The 22,067-nt window shown below is 42.0% G+C and overlaps 1 protein-coding gene across 1 annotated transcript in view; it reads left to right on the top strand.

Moving 5' to 3' along the window:
* The window catches only part of LOC103182135 (SH2 domain-containing adapter protein B), an 81,178-nt gene extending 59,381 nt beyond the window's left edge, over positions 1-21,797 (top strand). The window contains exons 5-6 of the mRNA XM_007899003.2: positions 2,400-2,519; positions 20,452-21,797. Of these exons, the coding sequence (XP_007897194.1) occupies positions 2,400-2,519; positions 20,452-20,635 (304 nt within the window). The 3' untranslated portion in view covers positions 20,636-21,797. The remainder of the gene's footprint in view (positions 1-2,399; positions 2,520-20,451) is intronic.
* The last annotated feature ends 270 nt before the right edge of the window (positions 21,798-22,067 follow it).

The raw sequence follows: 22,067 nt of genomic DNA, 5'->3' as shown, positions 1-22,067 counted from the left end.
CCCCACAAGCATGAAGTGAATGGTTAATTTTATCTGTGAGATTGTTGGCCGGGACACCGGGAGAAAGTCCCTTCTCCTTTCAAATATTTTCATGGGATCCACTTCAACAGGCAGGTGGAACCTCGATTTATCGTCTCATCCGAAAGACAGTACCTCCGACAATGCAATGCACCCCCAGCACTGCACTGAAGCATCTGCTCAGACTATATAATTTCCAAGTACCAACATGGAGCTTGGACCCACAACCTTCTGACTCAGAGGGAGATTGCTACCGACTGAGCCAGACTGACACAGCAAACCAGCGTTATGATCCTTGTCCTCGATCCTCTTTCCAATGAGTCCCTAAATTTACCGACCATAATAAAGCATAATAAATTTAATTGGCCACTTCCTTAATTCTCATCAGATCTGCTCAGTTCAAGCTGACCTTTAGCCCTGGTTGTTGCTGTATTTGTATAATAATCCTTGCATTTGATATAGCGCTTTTCACGTCGGGAGGACGTCCCAAAGCGCTTCACAGAACACACTGTAAAGTGAATTGAGTGTATATTTGTGGGCGAACGTGGCAGCCAGTTGCGCACAGCTCCTCATCTTGTACTGGAAACAACGCCTCCAGCTTTGGCAGGCAGTCGATGTTTTCCTCTGTGAGTACTGGGACAAAAACATACTTAAGATATCTATTGGCCCTAAGTCATTCGATCTATATCCCCTTTGGAATCGTCCAGGGAGCTTACTGTTCTCTTAACTGCCTTGTTGCTATGACTTGTTTATTTTTTTGTAAAAATCATTGTTTTTGATATTCCCTATAGTGTTAGCTGATAGCGGTCTTGGCCAGGCTCCTTCACCATGCCTCCTCTCTGTCCTCTCTGTTTATTTATAGATTTATATTTGAGGAAAAGCTTTTTTTTTTGGTATGATCATCTCCATTGTATCTTTTGGTTTCTCTCCTGCACGTCTACCTGGCTACCTGGTCACCCTCCTATCCCTACCCTCCCCGCACCGCCACCCTTTCTGATACCACCCACCAGCTCGGGTGCGGATCCCTCACTGTCCTGCACCCCGGGAGGTGAAAGGCGCTGTACAAATGTAATTCGACGCTGTTGGTATTTTGTTCTTTGTTTCCACTTGGTTTGTGCTTTTCCCTTCTAACAATCTGATCCAGTGAGTCTCTTAATTTCCGTTTTATTCCCAAAGCGGCCTCCCAAACCGCTGGGACTTTAGGTCGGAGGGAGTCCTAATGGATACACGTGCTGTAAAATACAAAAAAGAAACCGAGAGAGACTGAGACAGAGAGAGAATTCAGTTCAGAAATGTATCACATCCACACTTGAATGAGCCAAGTACTACAGTCAGATCAGATCTCGTGAGATTGAAAACTAAGTGGGTCTTCCCAAGAGGATGCTAAATTTCCACACGTTTCCGACTCATGCTTAGATGTTAGCGAGTAATATTTTTTAGAGTATTTATGATTGGCTGTGGGGAGGGGTGATCTAAGTGCAGTCTTCTGAAACACTTGATACAGCTCTTGTTAATAACTCACTATTGAGAACAGATGTGGAGCAAAGAAATTTTCAACAGCTGCTCTTAATAGATTTTGAGACTTCACTAACAGTGGGTAGTAGGTAAAATTGTCACTGCACCAGGTACTGTTATAGAAACATGGGAATGAACAAGACTAGGAAGGCCCTTTATTATTTTTCTGTGCGGTCCCCAAGTAAATAAATACAGTCCATAATTTTCTCTTCCTGTAATCTTCGGAATATTTCTCCCCAGAATTTTTGATTTTAGCTGTCCAAAAGTTACAGCCTTAACTTAATCCTAACGGAACCACAGTACTTCCTCTAATCTGTATGTTCTGTATCTATTACAGTAGTTAAATGTAAGGAAATTTAATTCCAGCATAAAACGCACGATTATGCACCGAGAGAAACCAAAAGAAACTTGCGGAATCGAATGAAAATACCGTGCAGGCAGGAAAATGTTGCTTTAAATAAAATATAGCTGTGAGTTGACCGAACCACAGCAGCCTGTGCACAATGTGTAATTGTCCTTGATATTGGTGCTTGTTCACCAGCATTTTAGACTCAATCTTGCTTCTGATTCACAGTAAAAGCTTCTTATTAGCTTCTTATTATTATGCCAAGCACAACTTTCCCTTTTAGTGAATACCCAGCGAAACAATGCGTGTATGTTTGGCAACTTGTCCACCATATGTTTTTTGTTATATTCTCCGAATTAAATAAAATGTTAAGATATAAAGATCCTGTGCTGTTTCCAGAAAGGAGTAAAGTCCCCCCACTAGCTGACAGGTTCATTGCAAATCCCGTGCAAAATAATGTTGACCTACTTCCATTCCTGGGGTTTTTTTTCTTTAATGTTTCTCTCTCGCTCTCTCACAGATGGTACCATGGAGGAATCAGCCGAATAGATGCAGAAAACCTTCTGCGATTGTGTAAAGAATGCAGTTATCTTGTTCGAAACAGTCAAAGCAGCAAGAATGATTATTCACTTTCACTGAAGTAAGTAGTGCACCATTAAACAAGTGACTATAATTTTTTTGGATGAAGTGTGACAAAGGTCACCATCAGTGATCATCTCTTTGCAATCTATTCAGATTTGTTATAAAAACCATTAAATCAAACGTCTTTAATGCGAGGTATACTAAAGACTCAAACAGTATGAACATGTACAAACAGAACACATGTATAAACTTCTAAAAGCTCCCTGAGAAGCCGTCCGGCGTGGAGGGCGCTATATACGTCCAAGTTGTTGTTGTTGTAAAAATGTTTGGATGGAGATTATTGTACTTTGTTCAGCAATCCTAGGACATTGACGTCTGTACAAAGCACTTGAGGATCGCAATCATTCTTGACATTAGTACTTTGAATCATGTTATAACTACAGTTATTTTGTCAAAAGTCGTTGCTTTCCTGAAGATCATAGGAACATAGGAACCGGAGTAGGCCATTCAGTCCCTCGAGCCTGTTCGGCCTTTCTCTAAGATCGTGGCTTCTTCCGAAGTGTTGGTTCTATCAAACAAAGTGTTGATTCTTTCAAACACAGTTTTCTTTTAGGAAATGACATTATGGGATATAGTATATAGGTATTTCGGGACATATGTGCATGCGATCCCCGGGAAGGTGGAAGGTGAACTAGATGGACCTTGGTCTTTTTTCGTCTAGCATTTCTTATGTTCTTATGGCTGATCTGTACCTCAACTCCAATTACCTGCCCTTGCACCGTATCCCTTGATACCCTGACCTAACAAATATCTATCCACCTCAGTCTTGAAAATGTGACCAAGTTCATGCAACCTGTCCTCGTGATTTAATCCTTTGAACCCTGGTATCATTCTGGTGATTCTGCGTTGAAACTCTCCAGAGCCAGTGTATCCTTCCTGAGATCCGATGCCCAAAAACTGATGGGGTCTGACCAAGGCTCTATGCAGTTGAAACTGTATGGATCCACACTTGGATGGATTTTCCAGCAGTTCAGACAAGTCAAGAGATGATAAATGTAATTTAAAAACAATCATACATAAAGAAAGTGGCCTCAGTGCACAGTGATCATGATGGGAAAGTGACAATATTCACGCCTCTCTTTTGGTGGCTACTTTTCGTCCCACTTGACAGCTCTGCGACTGCATCAGTTTCATAATTTATATCAAAGCAGAAGCTCCTCTCAGAATAATAGTAATAATAATTAGAATAAAGAAAAAAAGATTTCCCATCGGTCCTATGAATTCCAGTAAATCATGTGAAGCGCTTGGGGCATCTTACTAGCGTGTAAGTTATTATATCACATGGAAGGGTTAATTAGTTAGTTAGTTAGTTAGTTAGTTAGTTAGTTAGTTAGTTAGTTAGTTAGTTAGTTAGTTAGTTAGTTAGTTAGTTATTGGTTTGTTTATAACGACAGTTGGTTGAGAGTTACATACTGCTGATAAAGTGTAGCAAACATGTCACACATCATCAGTCAGTGAATATGATAGGAAACCCTGAACACCATTTCTTTCTTTCTCTTCCACCACATTCACACGAATTCACGACCTTAAATTACTCGCTCCGCTCTTAAGTTTGCATTCTTATTTATTACAACATTGAACAGTAGATCTTATGAAGACCAGATTTTAGTTAGTGAAGCCTGAAAAGATTTCCTACTAACCTGCAGCGTGATGACTGCAATAGTGATCTATAGCAGCTATGCAACACTGGAAAAGGTACGACGTGGTGACTAATAATAAGTAATAGGTACCGACTGTTATTATAGGTAATTGCAATAAGTCAGGGAGAATGTCTTAAAGTACTTCACGGGATTTACTGCAAAGTATAGGAGCTGTGTATGTTGTAGGTAAATGCAGCAGCCAATTTGGGAACAATTTTAACTGAGGGATTGTTGACCAGGAGAAACTCCACTCTCCTCTCCATTACTGCCATTGGATCTTCAGTGTCCACCTGAAAAGCCAGATGGGCCTCAGTTTAACATCTCATCCACAGGACGGTTCCTCTGAGAATGCAGTTCTTCTCCAACACTGTATTAGAGTGTGATAGTGATTAATGCCAAACCCTGTGTGGTGGCCAGACAGTTGCTTAAATTGGTTTGAAATGATGGGAGGTCAAACCAAGATGTAATTTTCCCATCTTGTACACTGCTTGACATTATTATCAATCACAGTCAAACTTCAGTCAAACAGTTTCACATGTAAACCTGTTAACAGTGATAAAGTGTCAGTCTGGCTGAATTAGTAGGGATTTTTCCTTCTGAGTCAGAAGATTATGGTTTTAAGTTCCTGGTCGTGGACATTGTCTAGTCTAGGAAATGCCAGAAAATAATAGGGGAGCGTTACATTGTGAGACAGGCCATCCTTCAGCAGAGATGTTGGTGAGTATTAAAAATCCCATGGGACTATTTGAAAAGAAGGGAGTTTCTCCAGTGACGCAGCCAATAATCCCACAACTAAAAGATTGGTCATTCCCTTTATAGCTGTTTGTGCTGTGCTCAAACTGGCAACTGAATTTGCCCACAATTATAGTCTCTACATTTTACAGAAACCCTATGAAGTGATTTGATACATTTTGATGTGATGAGGTGCTATAGCAAATGCAAGGATTATTATTATTGTCTGATGTAGCTCTCACATTCACGAGGAAAGGAACATGTTTTATCCAAGGTTCCTTTGACTTAAGGAACTTTCTTCACTTTTCAGCCAAGCAGCTTGTACTGTATGTGTGAATTTTGTTTTCAGTCCTCATTTGACCAAAGTATAAATTTGAACAATTAAAGTCATCCGTGCCCTGTTATTCTCCCGTCTGCTTCCATCGTGTGTCTAATGACGAGAGTTTATCTAAAGATACTCTTATAGTAGCAAGTCAAAATTATGCTGCAATCTTAACCTCCATTTGCCACAGTAGATTGCATTACATTGCTGCTGGTGTAAACCAGACCCTTCTCAGGAGTAGGTGCAGGTATGAACATATGCCAACAGGAATCTGGCAGCAAATTAGGAACTCAACCCTCTGGTTTCACTGTCCCCATAGAGGCTGACTCATTTCTTCCCCTTCCAGTGGGGATGTTTACAACTAACCACCCCTCCTCCCTCCATCACCTGCTGCACTCCCTGTTAATTCACAAACAAAAGAGAAATGTGCTCGTATTGTTTGATCTGTGCTGTGCAAATGCTTTTTTTTAAAAAAAAGCACATTTCTGCAGCTGTTCAGCCATGTGGATTTGATTGCTGAGCCAGGATTTCAGCACTGTGTCTGTGCATAAACAAAACATAATGCAACATCAGACCCGGCACACTGCGTGGCTGCTCATTCACATTGACTCTTCTATTGAAACCGGCATCTGAACCCTAAACTGAACTCCTAAATAGATGTAAATTGTTTCCTTTCACAACGAGCGCACATGCTCGCACTCTCTCTGGGGAGTCCCAGACAGGGCTGTGGGACACAGCAGATTGTATGTAACTAGGGATGTGTTTGAAACTTTCACAGCGCCTACTGGTTAAATTGGTGACAATTCATTCATCAACACAATTTCAACAAGTTATAGCCACAGATGTCCTATCCAGTTGGCTTCCGTTAAATCTTATCGTTTTTTTGTGATCAACCATTCATCGAATGTTTGTGCAAAGAAACAGCAGACTCTAGAAATCCAACCAGAAGTGCTGCTTAAATGATAGTCTGTCACTCAGGATATCTGTAAAAGAAAAAGGGATTTTTAGCATTTTTACTTTTAATGAAGAGAAGGTTCATTGTGACTTCCATTTTGGGAGCATTAGCAACCAACAAATCCCAAGTCACCAAACATCAACAGCCACAAACTACTCGGTCACATTAGCACAACAAATGTGGACTTGCGAAAACAACAAATTAAACTTCTACATGCGGATCGGTTTAATATTATTCTCCCACAAAATTCGCACCACTTTATTGCATATCCCGTAAAATGCTTTAAGACGTCTCGATGACATGATAAAGCGCAGTGTCATAACATTATCATCTTTTCACTTGATAATAATGATAAATCCTTGTAAAAGGAGTATTTTACGCAACTTACAAGAAAATATACAACTTACACTGTGAAAATAACATACCGCTTTTTTTTTCATTTGATGGGAGTCCTGTGGCTCAGTGTTTACAGCGAGAGCGAGCGAGAGAGAGCAAGCGAGAGACCTGGGTTCGATTCCCGACAGGGCGAAACCTTGGGCAAGTTAACAACGTGAATAATGTCCCACCCCGGAATTGTAAAGTCCTCTGAGGCATTATCTCTGAGAATCTACATGAAGAAAGCTCTATAAACGCATGTCGTTGTGGATGTTAGAGAAGTGATTGAGAGATAAAGAGGGAATGTGGATGTGCTCAGACATTCAAAAAATGCACTTTGATGCAAGACCTTCCTATTGAAGCATACACAAAACAAACAATTTATGACTCCCATCATATTTATTTGATGGAGTCCTGTAGCTCAGTGGTTAGAGCACTCGCCTCACAAGCGAGAGACCTGGGTCTGATTCCCGGCAGGGTGAAACCTTGGGCAAGTTTCCTTACGCCACACGCCTAATAATCCCTCAAGAAAAAAAACTATAATATATTGGTCAGTTCAATCCACGACTGTTTTTGGGACACTGCTGTGTGCAATTAGCTGCCGCGTCTCACTCACAAATATACAGTCAATTCACGTTACAGTATATTCTGTGAAGCGCTTTGAAACGTCAAGAAGATGTGAAAAGCGCTATTATCAAATCCAAGGGTTATTATATGTATATTGATTCAAACTTAATCTGGATCAAACTTAAACTGTAATTCCTGTCAACCACCTGCAGTATTATTCTCCGTAGCCCTTGAGAATAATATTTTTGATAGCCTGAGTCTGCTCTGCAATTTTCTCAGTCATTTAAATTGCCTGTGATTATCTATCTTTTACTTAGTAGCTTCTCCCTCCCCCCTATTTTCTTCAGACAATGCTACATTATCTTAGTTGCTTCACCCCTGTAGTCTGCAGCAATTATCCAAGAACGATTTCCCTACCCTTGCTGTCATAGATCTCTATTCAAATTCAGTCTGCAGTTTTCCTTCTAATAATATGCTCTGTCTCGATCAGATTCTCTGAATAGAAACACAGCTCCAGCCCCCACTCTTAATGCCATGCTGCCGTCCTCTATATTTTCTTCCTTTGTTTTCTTTATTTAGTTCCGGCAACATCTGCATTCGTTTGTGGATCATAATAGTATATTAATGGCTACACAGAGGGTTGTTAGGGTTTTGCGAGGCCCTTCCTGAAACCTTGGGTAAGGCATAATCCATATCCGTCTCTCGAAAGAATTAGATGCATATCTGAAAAGGAGAAATGTAAAAGAAAACGTTATGGGAGAAATCGAAGGATATTCAAATTAAACCGATAGCTCTTTCAGTGAGCCATCTTATTTATTTATTCAAAATTTGCAAAAGGTAAATACATTTGGCAATAAATAAATACATTTGCACGATGAGCCGAATAACCTACTTCTTTGCGGTAAATCTCTATGGTTCTATCTATTTATCCACTGAGGATTGTGCAGAACTCTATACCGTTTGTACAGCTGAGAGCTTACAAGGTCATGAATTGATTGGGTGGAGAGAGGAAATCTTAGATTGAGCACAGAGGGTGGATTAGCAAACTCTGAGTGTGAGTGAGGTTGGGCAGTGCATCATCCCTCAATATACTTGTGTGAACAGTGGGGAACTGGAGTCTGTCTATCCTGGATGTGTAGAGCTAACGTGGAAGGTGCTTGAGGGCTATGGGGGTGGGGGGGTGCGATCACACTCCTTGAACCTTTCTCAGCTTCGGGCATTATCCTTTTAGATCCTTGGTCTGAAACTTTGACCAAACCTCTTATTCAAGCCAAGAAATGTGCTGGTTCAGATCTGTGTTGAATCAGCTGATCTCAGCTGGGACAGGAGTTGGGGCAGCAGTTGGGACGGTAGTTGGGAGGCCACAATTGGTCTCAGCGCTCTGGCGTTAGAGAGCAAATAAAGCAAGTAGGACCCCACTCCTGATCCCTATCTAAAGCCAGCAGCTGGAAAGTGTGCACATGTTGGGTGAGGATAGGGTCAGACTCAGCTTTAACGCCCCCTGCCTCAAGAGTCAAACCAGTAAACACCCTTGTTTTGAGCATCCTCAACTTCCTCACAAAAGGCCATTTGCTCACCCTGGCCTCCCAACTAGAGGGAGAGATCTATTGAGGCAAACAGACCTCAGGAGGAACAAAAGGAAATGTGTTTAAATTTGGAATCTGACACACTTTACACTCCCAGGCTGAGCTTTGCAGGCTCACGTTATGTCAGCCGAATGTTATGACCAGAATGCTATCTGCATCCTACTTTGTTATTTTCTCTCTCTTCGGTGGTTGCTTCTTATTTGCAAATTAATGAAACAAAAAAAAAAGGCGTTCTAACGGACCCACATGGTGGTGAGACACACACACTGGATTCTGCTCATTCTCATTTTTCTTGAAACCCCCGATTAACATCTGTCAATTCTTCACAGCCAAGTAATATTAGCAGCATTTTACATCCGTCAATCACACTATAGAATTTCCCACTTCTGTATTATAATGAAAAAAAGGGATTAACATCTTCCAAAATCTCATTTGAAAAATGTAGCACAAAGATCGAGGATTTAGCAATCAGCTTAACCCCCCCCACCCCACTCCCCCCCATAGAGTTAGAAATTCGGTCAATTCTGTTTTACGTCCGTTTAAAGTAAGATTATAAATCTGCGTGATACAGGAGAATTCCGTTCCTTTTGTGCAAGTTCTTTTATAACACTCGGCCCGCAGCTGTTACAGTTTTCCTGTGCACTCCCTGAATTGATGCTCAATTTAGCACCACCGGGTGAAGTGAGCTCAGCAACAACCATTTTTCCAGCAAATGGATTGATGGACAAGATCTGGAGCATTGCAACAGGGTTCACCTGTATGAATGTTGCAACATTTAATTGGAGAACAAGTTCTCCCCATCCTTCAGCACGTGATGTTTGTCTTCTATGTGAGAATACTAATTGCGTTGCTTGCCGTCTATCACGGTTTTGCCCATCATGCTAACATGCAACAGCAGAGTTGAAAGAGCGCTTCCCAGGAAAGAAGAAGGATTACTGGTGTCTCGCTGCCAGGAAAAACAACAGCAAAATTACGTTTGTGTTGCGCCTTTCACGTCGGGAGGATTTCCCGAAACGAAAACCCTGATACGCGCTTTCCTTACATCCAGGCTTGACTGTGCAAACTCCCTACTTGTCGGCTTCCCAACTCCTCCCTCCAAAGGCTGCAGATCATCCAGAGCTAACTCTGCAGCCCGTGTCCTCTCCCGCACCAGGCTCCGTGACCCTATCACCCCCAACCCCGCCCGACTCCACCGACTTCCCATCACACAGAGGATACAGTTCAAGATCCTGGTCCTCACTTCTCTGGTTTTGCTCCCCACCTATCTGCGATCTTCTAACCCCCTAACGTTCTGCTCGCTCCCTTCACTCAGCGGGCTCCGGCCTGCTTCACGTCCCCCGTCTCGCTCGCCCTACTATAGGTGGGCGGTCCTTCAGCCACTCTGCCCCCACTGTATCCTGCAGTCCCTCCACCTCGCTCTCTCCTTCGCCTCCTTCAAGACCCATCTCAAGACCCATCTCTTCGACCGTACTTCCCATCACCCTGCTTCCCCGCCCAGCCCCTGCCTTCCACTCTCCCCGATCCCGACCCCCAGCTCGGGTCCGAACCTCTTAACTGTCCAGTGCCTTGGGACGTCCTCCCGACGTAAAAGGCGCTACACAACTGTAATTTTGTTGTTGTTGTTACTGATGGAGATGTGCTACTGTTATCTTGCAGAGCTACATAGAGATTGTAATGGGAATGTGATGAAGCAGGTACAGATTGCAAGGATGCTACAATCCAGTAAGGGAGGTGTGCAGTGTTTTCAAACAACCTAATTGTCGAACCATAATTTCCTTTAACCCAAATAATGCAGAAATAATCTTTCCATTGTTTTATGGAGAAATGTAATTTATTTCCTGTACACAGACCCACAGCAATAGGAAACCCAAATTAATCTTTCTTAAGATATAACGAGCTTTTGTATTAAAATATTTAACTGTGGAAAGGCAGAACGTTCAGGCTGTGGAAACACGGCAAAATGTGTAGTCGTCAGACAGCGAATGTGTCATCCCATCCATTAGGCTCAGATCTCGAGGGAGAAAGCAACTGACTTCCGTTCAAATGATGTTAAATCAAGACCCTTATTTTGCTTTATATTCCTTTTAATCTAATGTATATTTTAAAAGATTGTATTATTCATTAATATGTAAGAGTTATTGCAGTAAATGCCCATATCTTCAGACATTATTTTTGGGATGGTTATAGGCTAGTAATAAAACTTGCTGTAAATTTCTTTCCTCAAATTGCTTCCCTCCTCATCCGAAGGCATTTAACTCCCTCTTCCTTGTCCTTGAGTACTGTTCCAGTCGCTGGTGACCCTTTGATAACGCACCCACATTGCCATTAGTCACGTGTGAGCTTTGATAGTCGTGAGTACTGTCGGGAAGGTTTCTCGCAGGCAAGAGGGGTACAAAAGCCAAGCCCAAGGCCAACACAGGCTCTTCTGTAGGCCAGAAAAATGAATTTATAGTGATCAGAAGGCTAGGCCCTGAACTGATCACTAAAAGTAAATATTTTGATCCCTGAGAGTGTGGACTTTAGCCCTCCTAGAAACACGAACCCTGGGAAATATTAAGAAAGAAACAGCCTAGAACCTGAACTATGGGCCTAAGTATATAAAATAAAAATTGCTCATCTCAGCTTCACAAAGTGATGGCATGAGTACCCTAGAAGGAGCAAACATATCTGAACAGGAGCGCCACCTACTGGTATTCCTTAAATATGTTAAGGAATACTTCTAAGAAATACTGCAAATTTTACACATACTGTGAACGAGTAGCGAAATACGGGGCGAGGGAAGAGAAGATTGGGTGTAAAGAGAAAATCTGTCTGAATTACATAAATCCCCCCACAACAGAGATCACGTTCATCAAACTCGTGTGTATTTATACACAAAAAGTGTGCTGATATACAAACATTGGCACATCGTACATACCAACTGTCGGCAGATGATCATGTGTAATGCAGACCAATTGAAATGAAACATATCAGTTGATTGGTTTATATTATACATGATCATTGTCCAGTGGAGTCCTGTATCTCGGTGGTTAGAGCACTCGCCTCTCAAGCGAGAGACCTGGGTTCAATTCCCGGCGGGACGAAATCTTGGGCAAATTTCCTTACTCCACACGTCTGTTAATAATCCCTCAAGAAAAAAAGATAATAATAATTTGGTCACTCAATCCATGACTGCTTGTGGGACACTGCTGTGCGCAATTGGCTGCTGAGTTTCACCCACAAATATACAGTCAATTCACTTTAAAGTATATTCTGTGAAGCGCTTTGAGACGTCTGGAAGATGTGAAAAGCACTAATGCAAGGATTCTTATTATTATTTAGGATGTGTTGCAATACTTTGCAATATAATCTCAGACTCAACTTAAAGCTGCATTTTCTCTTTTGGTGGCAAATATTTAAAAAAAGAAAAGAACTTGCATTGTTATAGCACCTTATTGCTTTGAAAGGTTTCAACGCACATCACAGATAATTACTGGAAAATGTACTGACTGTATTTGTAGAAATCACGGCAGCTTTTGTGCCAACATACTTTTACAAAGAGCCGTGAGGTGAATAACAAATTAATCAAGAGAATTGTTGTCAAGCACACCGGGAGAAATTCTTCCCTCTTTGAACACTGCCATGGGATCTACAACGTCCAACTGAAGAACAGTCAAACAGGACCTCAGTTCAACATCTCATCTGAAATGACACTTCCTAGTATTACACTGGAGTGTCAGTCTGGACTAGGAGCTGAAATCCTGATGTGGGCTTTGAACCCACAATCTTCTAAACCAAGGAAATGAGGAATGAGCATGATCTGGCCTCTTATGAAGAACACTCCTGTAGTTATCCCTCTTAATAATAATCCTTGCATTTGATATAGCACCTTTGCACGTCTTCGAGACATCTCAAATCGCTTCACAGAATATACTGTAAAGTGGATTGACTGTATATTTTGTGGTCGAAACACGGCAGCCAACTGCGCACAGCAGCGTCCCACAAACAGTCGTGGATTGAGTGACTAAATTGGCAGAAACCCATTAAAAGAGACCTGAAGGGGCTGAGTATCCATACGTGGAGAATGCTGACTTTTCAATACTGCAGCCAGGCTTGCAATCCAAGCCAGACCAGTGAGATTAAGTTGACTCCCTCTCTTTGTTAGGCGTACAAGATACCGAGTGACATGGGCTTTTGTTATTTAAATCCAATCTCCAGTGGTCACTGCACAGACTTTACATCTTCTCTGGCCTCAGCTGGAAAGGTAATGTAACTGACTGAGAGAAATGTCACACCGATGTATTGCCATATCTCTGCTGAGGCTAATTTTGAGTTATCTTCAGTGCTAGTTCTCATTGACCTAAAAGCTTGTTAATTAGTGCCATGCTTTAATTTGAAATCGTTTCTATCGAACATAAATATAAGCCGCGATTTGAACATCATTTTTAAAGATTAAGCACGGAACCAGCCTCGTCTTGTTTATTCGGACTTAGGAAATCAGACATCAACTGAACACGAAACAATTTTTTTCTATTAAAGCTGAAAAGGCATTTGAAATGTGCATTGCATGGAAAAGGCATAAAAGGGTGTATTCTGCAGGGAACTTCCCCCATGGATCTCACTGACTCACACGACTTCAGCGACAACCCGAGGTCTCCTTGGGGGGCAAGGTCTCACAAATCAGACTGATTTACAGGGCTTCCATGTGGAAAACACAAATTACATCATAGGTCCCTTTACCAGCTGTTACATAATTCGAGCATTTTCCAGGGCCAGTGAACAAATCAATGCCTTAACAAGAAAAAAAAGCTTCCAAAACTGAGGGCCTTTTAAACATTCCTTCATCAAAAATATTACCGTTCAAGATATTCTCGTCGGTTTCTTTCCTTATCCATCATATTGTACATGGTCAGGTCTGGTGTTTTACTGTTAAACACATGAGGAAGAAATTGCCACTATAAAATCGAGTGTGAAACTACACATTGGATGCAGGTGTTTAAGACTCTCAGACTGTAATGGTGTAACATATGAGAGATCCGTTATTGGCTGTCCGCCAGTATCAGAATCAGAGTTAAATCTTATACTCAGTTGCAACTATTACTCTGGATTTATTGTAATCAGGTGGAAAAAAAATTCTTGCTTGCACAAATAAGTTTGGTTTGCCACATGCAGCACAATCACAAGGGAGGTTTGGATAAAGAAGTCCCTTTGGCCCCTTTGCTTTCACTGTTCCATTACAGCATCAAACTGTTTCTTAAATGAGACCAGGATGCTTTCTCTGTAACTCATTCAACTCAACTGAAACGTTATGCCTTTACCTCCACTAAATTGTCATCTTGTTTTGCACAGCAATCCCATACTGACTAACTTGTGCTGACGCACTGGTTAACAGCACATTGCCCACAGAGCACGGAACAGTGACTGAGAGCAATTCCTGGAAGATAGTCTATGAATGGTTGAACCTTACAAATATCCCGGCTGCAAAAAAACAATCTTAAATGCTGGATATCAGAAGTAAAAAAAATAGAAGTGACGAGGAAGCACAAATGCTTCAAACGATCTTTCTAGTTCAGACGTAAATGAACCTGTTTACACATTTCTGTCTTCTTCTATTTTCATTTCTTGAAAACGGCCTGTTAGCAATTTATTTTGTAGATTGTAAAGGCACAGCCACTCGCACGCAAATCCCACTGCGTGTGTAGTTGCCCTTTGTTTTTCATAGCATGTAAAAGTTACGTTTGCCATCAATAATTTAAGCAGCCAGTTTGGTTGCGGCTCAGCTGGAAAGGAAGATCTTGAACCCCTTGACCTCCTTGTGAGTTTTGTGGTAAGTTCAGCCTGTGGTAGCCTGTGTCCGTACTGCTTGTCTTGGGGCGTCCTCCCCAACGGAAAAGCACTGTACAAATGTAGTTTGTCGTTGTTGTTGCTTCTACCTCATATCTGACTTTCAATGAAATGAAAAGAGACAGGTTCCTTACCTCATCGGTGATGGGACTGCACTTGAGGGAGACAGCACGGACACAACTTGGGGGGAGCATTGCATTGTCAGGGTCAGTCATTATTTGAGGTGTTGAGTTGTCGTTTCAAGATCTCATGAGAGTATTCAATAAAAGGAGGGAGTTCCTTCTGCAGTCTTGACCAGCATTCCTCCAGATGATTTGGTTATTCACCACATGGTGTATTTGCGGGATCTTGCTGGTACGAATAGCTGCCAGTTTTACCTACAAAAATGTTCGCTTCACATGGCAATAATCTAAAAAATATGCAGGATGTGTTGTGTTATCTCATTAGTGGTCTTAGAATCATGGAATTATACAGCGCAGAAGGAGGCCATTCGGCCGATCGTGTCTGTGCCAGCTCTTTAAAAGAGCTGTCGAAATGAATCCCACTCCCCCGCTCTCTCCCCATAGCCCTGCAAACTTGTCCTCCCCATATGTTCTTCTATGGGAAATAAATCCTATACTTTATTGCTAAAAGCCTGGATGACACAGCGTCAGCTCCTGCAGCAAGAGGCACCACTCAATCCAACCAATCCTCACGCCTGGAAAAAAAAGCTCCTGTCTGCTCCTCTGAAAGTATTGTGTGACCCTTTATGTACTTATTTATGTATCACTTGAGCTCTGATTGACATAATCCCTGGCTAGGCAGCAGATATGAGAGGTTTCTGCTGTAGCAATCTTGTCTGTTGGTGGTCGGCAATGGCATCTGATGCTCTGTGATAGATGCCTTGGCTACTGCTTGGTGGACAGCACTTGACAAGACGTGTACTAGTGGACTCTGCAGTCTTGACAGTAGGCTTACATCGCGCCACTCAGAATCACATCAGGTTTGCACTTTGCCTGCCAGTGATGGGAATGTGCTAATTGTCCCTTAGAGAACTGTTGTCAGACACAAAATGATGCACAAGTCTGTTCACTCCTTCCCGCCAACGAATCACTCACTTGGCCAATAAAGTAACCTCTGAGTATTGAATAATGGGCACCCGCTCCCTCACCCAACCTTTACATTCCGGTTCTGTAAATATTCTCATTGATATGAAGTCAGAAACTACAGAGACTAATGTGTGTTGGACCAATTCAATAGCTGCATCATAGTTTCATGGACAAATAATGTATTCAGGCAATGTATTAAAGTTTGTTTGAAGAGAGAATGTGCACTTGGAATATAGGGCACTTTTTAAGCTTGGATTTACTGCAAAAACATTTATATACATACAGCACAACTCCCAATATGTCAAACTGTGTTCAGCACGGACATTGTCATAGTCATTGCACGGAATCCACAAATCTCTCTCCAGTGCAAATTTGCTAATGTACCTTATGTAGCAGGAATGAACTGTGATTCCCTTTCACATTCTCATGAATTATATTTGTACCTTCATTCATGAATCTGTCTCCCCTGTGCTGGGCAGCTCTGTACACGTGCAACCAGCTGTACAATAGACCCCGAGTCTTGTGAGTTCTGACCTAAACAGATCTGTTTATTGACAACCAAGGACCAGTATGGATCTTGTGGGAGAAGAAAAAAATATGTATTACAGTTCAACACTGTACATTATCTTGAATTTAGGAAATGTCCAAAATTTGCACCCTCTGAAATACTAAGGAAAAAGTCGAGATCCAGGTGAGATGTCTACACTTGAGCCTGAGCTCCCGTTGGTTCTACACTCACCAGCCATCTTCCAGAATAGCTCACCTTATTGGCCATTGTTTTTGAGTGAGACTCGAATGAAATGAGCGTCAGCAAGCTCAGGATCAGCACAGGACACTGGTATCATCGGTCCCTGGCTGGAAAGCAGGCTTGGGGGTTGTGGTGGCGGAGAGGGCATATTCTCCAGAACCTACGGGTGGGGAACGAGGGAATATGACCTCCCCCCCCCCCCCCACACACATACACATACACACACCCTCCAGAATTTCAAAAACATTAATTTAAGACTTAACTTTTTATTTTTCAAAAAAGTGTAAACGTTCAAAAACAGGTCTGCCAATTCACTTTAAATACCGTAAACATACCATTCTGTGAAGCGCTTTGAGAGGCATCAAAGAGATGATAAGGCACAGTATCAAAATCAAGGGTTAATATTGGTATTATAAAATGGTCATTCATTTTGTGGGTAGTCACTGTGTTCAAATTGACTACTCAATTTGCTTATAAATACAGTTTCGACTCTTGATAGGAATCACCTGTGAAGTGCTTTGAGATGTTTTGACATTATATCAATTGCAAGATTTATTTATGACCTAAAGACTTCCACACTAATGGGCACTTGGTTACCATTAAACTTTGATATGAGATGGCTTATAAAGTTTTCTGAAGAATGTTTCATCACAGCTATTTGACATTCACCTTGGATTAGCCTGGTCTGCAGTACAGTAACACACTGATACTCCTCAGTAAACACCAACCATGCTATTCCAGTTAGTTTTGGTCTGGAAAAACTTTCCACCAGCATTCTCCAGAGGCTGTGCAAGAGCAGTCCTGTGCCAACACTCAGAACTATACATTTATATAGCTTTATATAGATATAGTTTGGGACAGGACATGTCAAGCGACTGCCAGGAAGGTGGAAGGCAAACTAGATGGACTTCAGTCTTCTTTCACCTTGCAAATTCTTACATTTTTATGTTCTTAACTATAGAACCGCTGAGAATTATTAATCATAATAACCCTTGCATTTGACATAGCGCCTTTCACGTCTTCGAGACGTCTCAAAGCACTTAACCTCTATAGCTTGCTTGTGAACATTATTACAGAATCTCTCAGATGTATATGTACCTGCAGCAGTAATCACCGGTAACTCTCTGCAGTGAAACACTCTTTGTATGATTTTCAGAAATGGGGAAAAGGAGGTTACACAATTACAGAATTTACTGGTTGCTTCGTGGGGGACTTCTGGCAATGGAACTGAAGGCCAATAGATTTAGTCAGAGTATTCCTGTGATACATGAAACTGCTTAATTTAATTAGAAACGTGCAGATGTTGCGTGAGTTGGGCCACATGTTTAAAAGCAACTCCTCTGTGGAAACGAGGAGATTCGTTTTCAAGAAAGTCTTTGTTTAACTTGTGAAGAGGGAACTTAGTTTCAGGTCTCCTGTTAAGCACTAAACTGCTAAAGGCTATCATAGAAACTGCTAATAATTGGTTATTCAGTATGAATAATGTAACACTTTGTTGTATTTCCATTGAAGGATCAGAGGTTGTCGCTCAACCTGCTGGTGTATTAATCATTAAAACAAAAGCAAAGAGGGGAATTTTATAGCTGAAATTTGTTTGCAAAAAGTAGTCTTCAGATTGGTTAATTAACCCCCACAAAATCACTGTAAAGTAAATAATTTACAGATTTGGCTGTACTTTATTAAACTGATTGAAAGTTAGTGGATTAATAACAAGTACTAGTAGGTCTATTGGTTAGTTGCAATTAGAAGCACAGTATTATATATCTATACTAATAAAATGACAATGTTTGTCTGCTTCAAGAAGGATCTCAATACCTGATTGATGTAGAGACGTGATGCATACCTCATCGGAAAGGTCTTGCATCTGGGAATGACATGGCCATATTTGTTTTCGGGTATCTCCTATAGTTCATGAGTTATTTTCAGTTTTGCGTTTTTCGCTGCAGCTACACTTGGTGGCCAGTGAGTCAAAGTGGTGCTGTGGCATCGTGCATCACAGACCATGTATCCACCTAAGCGGTGGGAACAAAATACACTACACAAACAAAGCTAAGCTGCGGCAACTAGAAAATTTACATTTTTAAAACGCCGAATCCTCCCACTGAGTTCCCCCACAGGAGTCCTCCCAGATGAGTATAGATAAAGATGAAATGTCTGTCTGTCTGTCTGTCAATCAATCGCAGTTTGAACTCTCCCATCTCCATCCTGGAGCCACTTGTGATGCAGAAAGCCCGAGTGTGTACAAACATCAGGGCCAGATGTTTTGTCCAATTCATCCAGCGTCCGAGGTTAACAGCTTCGGGGCATAGCACGGCCGCCAATGGTGGGGCAGAGGGTCTGGGGGACAAGGAGGAGGCTGGAGCCAGTCGAGCGGAGGGAGCAGGTGGTGGTGGTGTGAGGAGAGATAAGGAGGGGTGCCGGGTGCTGAGGTGACGAAGGAGTGGACGAGGGTTTCAGCAGCTTTTGGAGTGAGGATGTGGGGTACCGAAGGATAGCTGGGGGTCGAACCTGACACCTAAGTTGCGCCTTAGAGAACAAGTCTTAAGACAGCGATCGGGTCGGGTGAGGAGGTCTGACCTGCAGGAGAGAGAAGACATTGACGGGAGAGCTTCTCACAGAGGTGTCAGTTTTGAGCATTGGGGTTGAAATTCTGCTCGTCTGGAAAGTTACCGTCCTTATCAAGCAGACGTCCCAATCAGCAGAAATGTGTACGGATGGCACTTCGACTCGGAATCAGTGTGAAGCAACTATCTTACCTAAACTACAGAGTTTCTAAGCTTATTCCAGTGCCCCCAATACAGCTTTTACTTTGCGTTCTGGAGTTCCACACTTTCGCTTGTGACCACCAGAGACTGTGCAGCAAATGACATTCTGGGCCTGTCTGGAAGTATAGCTTTGCATAAGTATCAAATATAAATATAATAATAATAATAATAATAATCCTTGCATTTGATAGAGCACCTTATCACGTCTTCAAGACGCCTCAAAGCGCTTCACAGAACATACTGTCAAGTGGAGTGACTGTATATGTTGTGGGCGAAACGCAGCAGACAATTGCGCACAGCGGCGTCCCACAGACAGTCGTGGATTGCGTGACCCAATTATTATCTTTTTTCAAATAAATACAATAATAAATAAATACAATGCAGCAAGATCGGTCAACTCGACACCCATAACGGTAAAGGGAGACCAGGAGATGGGGCTGAAAATCAAGTGATTTGACTCATGGCTTTTCTCATGATTCTGTTACCATTGCAGACCTCGTAGCGTCACAGAAACAAATGATTGCGAGAACATCATTGCAATAGTTACCAGCGCTTGTACACTACTAGTTGCTTACAGTGGCAAACTAGTAATATAAAAGTGTATTACCTTTATTCTGTCTCTAATTCTATTCTGAATTATTCTTTTCTTTCTATTCCCATGTAAATAATGCGTAAATAACATTCAGAACAAGTGTTAGCTTTACAGCCCTGCCTGAGTGCTCTGCTGTGCCAGTTTGCTCTTCTCGGGTTTCCTGAACAAAACAAAGCCATGTTTCATTCTAATTCAGGGTAGTTTTATTCAGTAATTTAATAGTGCTCTATTGACTTGGCCACCACTGAGAATAGATGCATTAAAATCTGACTTGATTTGTTTCATTTCCTGGCCAGTTTAAAATAGATTTTATACTGAGATTGGCACAAATTTCACGATGTGAGAAGCTTTCATGTTTGGTGTTCAAACATCAGTCTTCTGGGCATTGCCTTATTCCATTTTTCTGCACAGAAGAAGCCCTGGAGAGGATAAGCGAGCAGCATTGTGCTCTTCCCACTGCCGCTATACGGTGCTGGGAAACACTGCCCTTTGCCGGAAGGTGAAACACTTTACAAAGTAATTATCTTCTAAAAGCGATTCATTCCTGATATGGAATTGAAATTTAAATTGATGCTTTCAGCTCCAGCTCTAATTACCAAGCCTGCAGTTATCCTGCTGTTCCAGGGACTGGAGAATCACTGGAGAATAAAACTGAACCTATTCATTGACACTTAGTTATGCGTTTCAGTGACTTGGGGTCCGTTTTGGTTGTAATGTGCCTCTTTGCTTATTTACAGGAGCAGCCAAGGCTTCATGCACATGAAATTGACCAAAGCCAAAGACAAATACATCTTGGGGCAGAACAGCCCTCCGTTTGACAGTGTCCCTGAGGTCATTCACTTCTACACCACGAGAAAGCTGCCAATTAAAGGAGCGGAACATTTGTCACTACTCTACCCTGTGATAGTCCGAACGCTATAAGATCGTATCCTAGCCTGGCTTCCTTCCTATGGATGGGATAGTTAGCAACTAACTAAACTGGATGGATTGGGCTGACCATCAACACGTCACTATATTTATATTTCAGCTCAATGGAGATCAGTTCCACACGCAAGACTGATGTTGTCAACACTATGAAATATATTGTGTGCTGCAGCTGCACTGTTGCATGAATAGAATATGTTTCTTAAAACCTGTTTGGCTCCTGACCCACTTAGCTGCGAATGAAAACCGTAACCAGCACGTACGTTCTCAATCTACTGAAGTATTCTGATTCTTCCTCCCTCTAAAGCAAGCAAAACACGATACACAGTAGTGCATCCAGTATATTACACCCCACATTCAACAGATTCCCCCTTCCTCACTCTGACCTTGGTGATTATTTATGTTTAATACAGTGGCTTAATAATAAATATATTTTTTGTACAGTTTAACATGCCAACGGGATATCTCGCCATGCCTTTTATTTTCAGACTAAAGAAAAGTTTGTTTTCATTTTGTGTCACGTAGCATTTTCGTTTAAACCATGATGAGTTGCAAGGAGCGAAATGGCAAACCGCTGTGGACTGGCGGATCAAGTCCGAGGTGGACAATAAGGGTGGGAGCCATTAAAACTAAAATGTCGAGATCTCATCTCAGTGCTGCCAAACAATATGGGAGTTCAGAGAAAGCCAATAAATGGGATGGATGTTTTTTTTTAAAAAAGTCAAGGCTTCTCTGATAAATTAAACCAGTTTAAAATGAAGGGTTTGATCCCCCCCCCCCACACACACACCTCATCCCCAGCAAATACCGAGGTCAACAAAACAACAACAAATTACATTTGTACAGGGGCCTTTCAAGTCGGGAGGATGTCCCAAGGCGCTGAGGTCAAAGGAAATCCGTGGTCCTGTTCTCTCAGCTACTGTGTGGAATCTGAAGTCTTAGGCAGTTCACACAGGTGACGATGCTGACATGCTGTAAAATGACGTTGCGGTGTCAAAACTACTGGAGTAACTGCATTCAAGCAGTTACGTGCTGAAACAAACTGTTAAGTGGTAAGTGCTACAGTACAGTAACTCTTACCATCGGCACGGCCATACTGACAATGGAACTCGAAAAGTCACGGTGTGCCATTGCTGATTACAATAAACAACTGTAAGCCTCCCCTCCCATTGCTGTACTGAAGTTATTTCATGCGTCTCTCCCTCCCCCATCTCCCCATCTCAGCTGACGTTCCAAACCCACGTAAAGTGAATCTGCTGATTATCGCAGGTGGAATGAATTCCGTATATAGCAGGAGATTGCTGAATTCTAAAAGGTTTACTGTTACCTTGGGCTCATAAAATCGCAGCATTCATTCAGATGAAGAAGGTCCTTCGGCCCGTCTGATCTCATCCTTGCAGAATACCCAACCTCCTCCCTTCAGGTGGTC

The sequence above is a fragment of the Callorhinchus milii genome, unplaced genomic scaffold (genome assembly GCF_018977255.1).
Source record: "Callorhinchus milii isolate IMCB2004 unplaced genomic scaffold, IMCB_Cmil_1.0 Scaffold1, whole genome shotgun sequence".
NCBI classification, from domain to species: Eukaryota; Metazoa; Chordata; class Chondrichthyes; order Chimaeriformes; family Callorhinchidae; genus Callorhinchus; species Callorhinchus milii.
The sequence above is the reverse complement of the archived record's forward strand: the minus strand, read 5'-3'. Positions and strand labels throughout refer to the sequence as shown.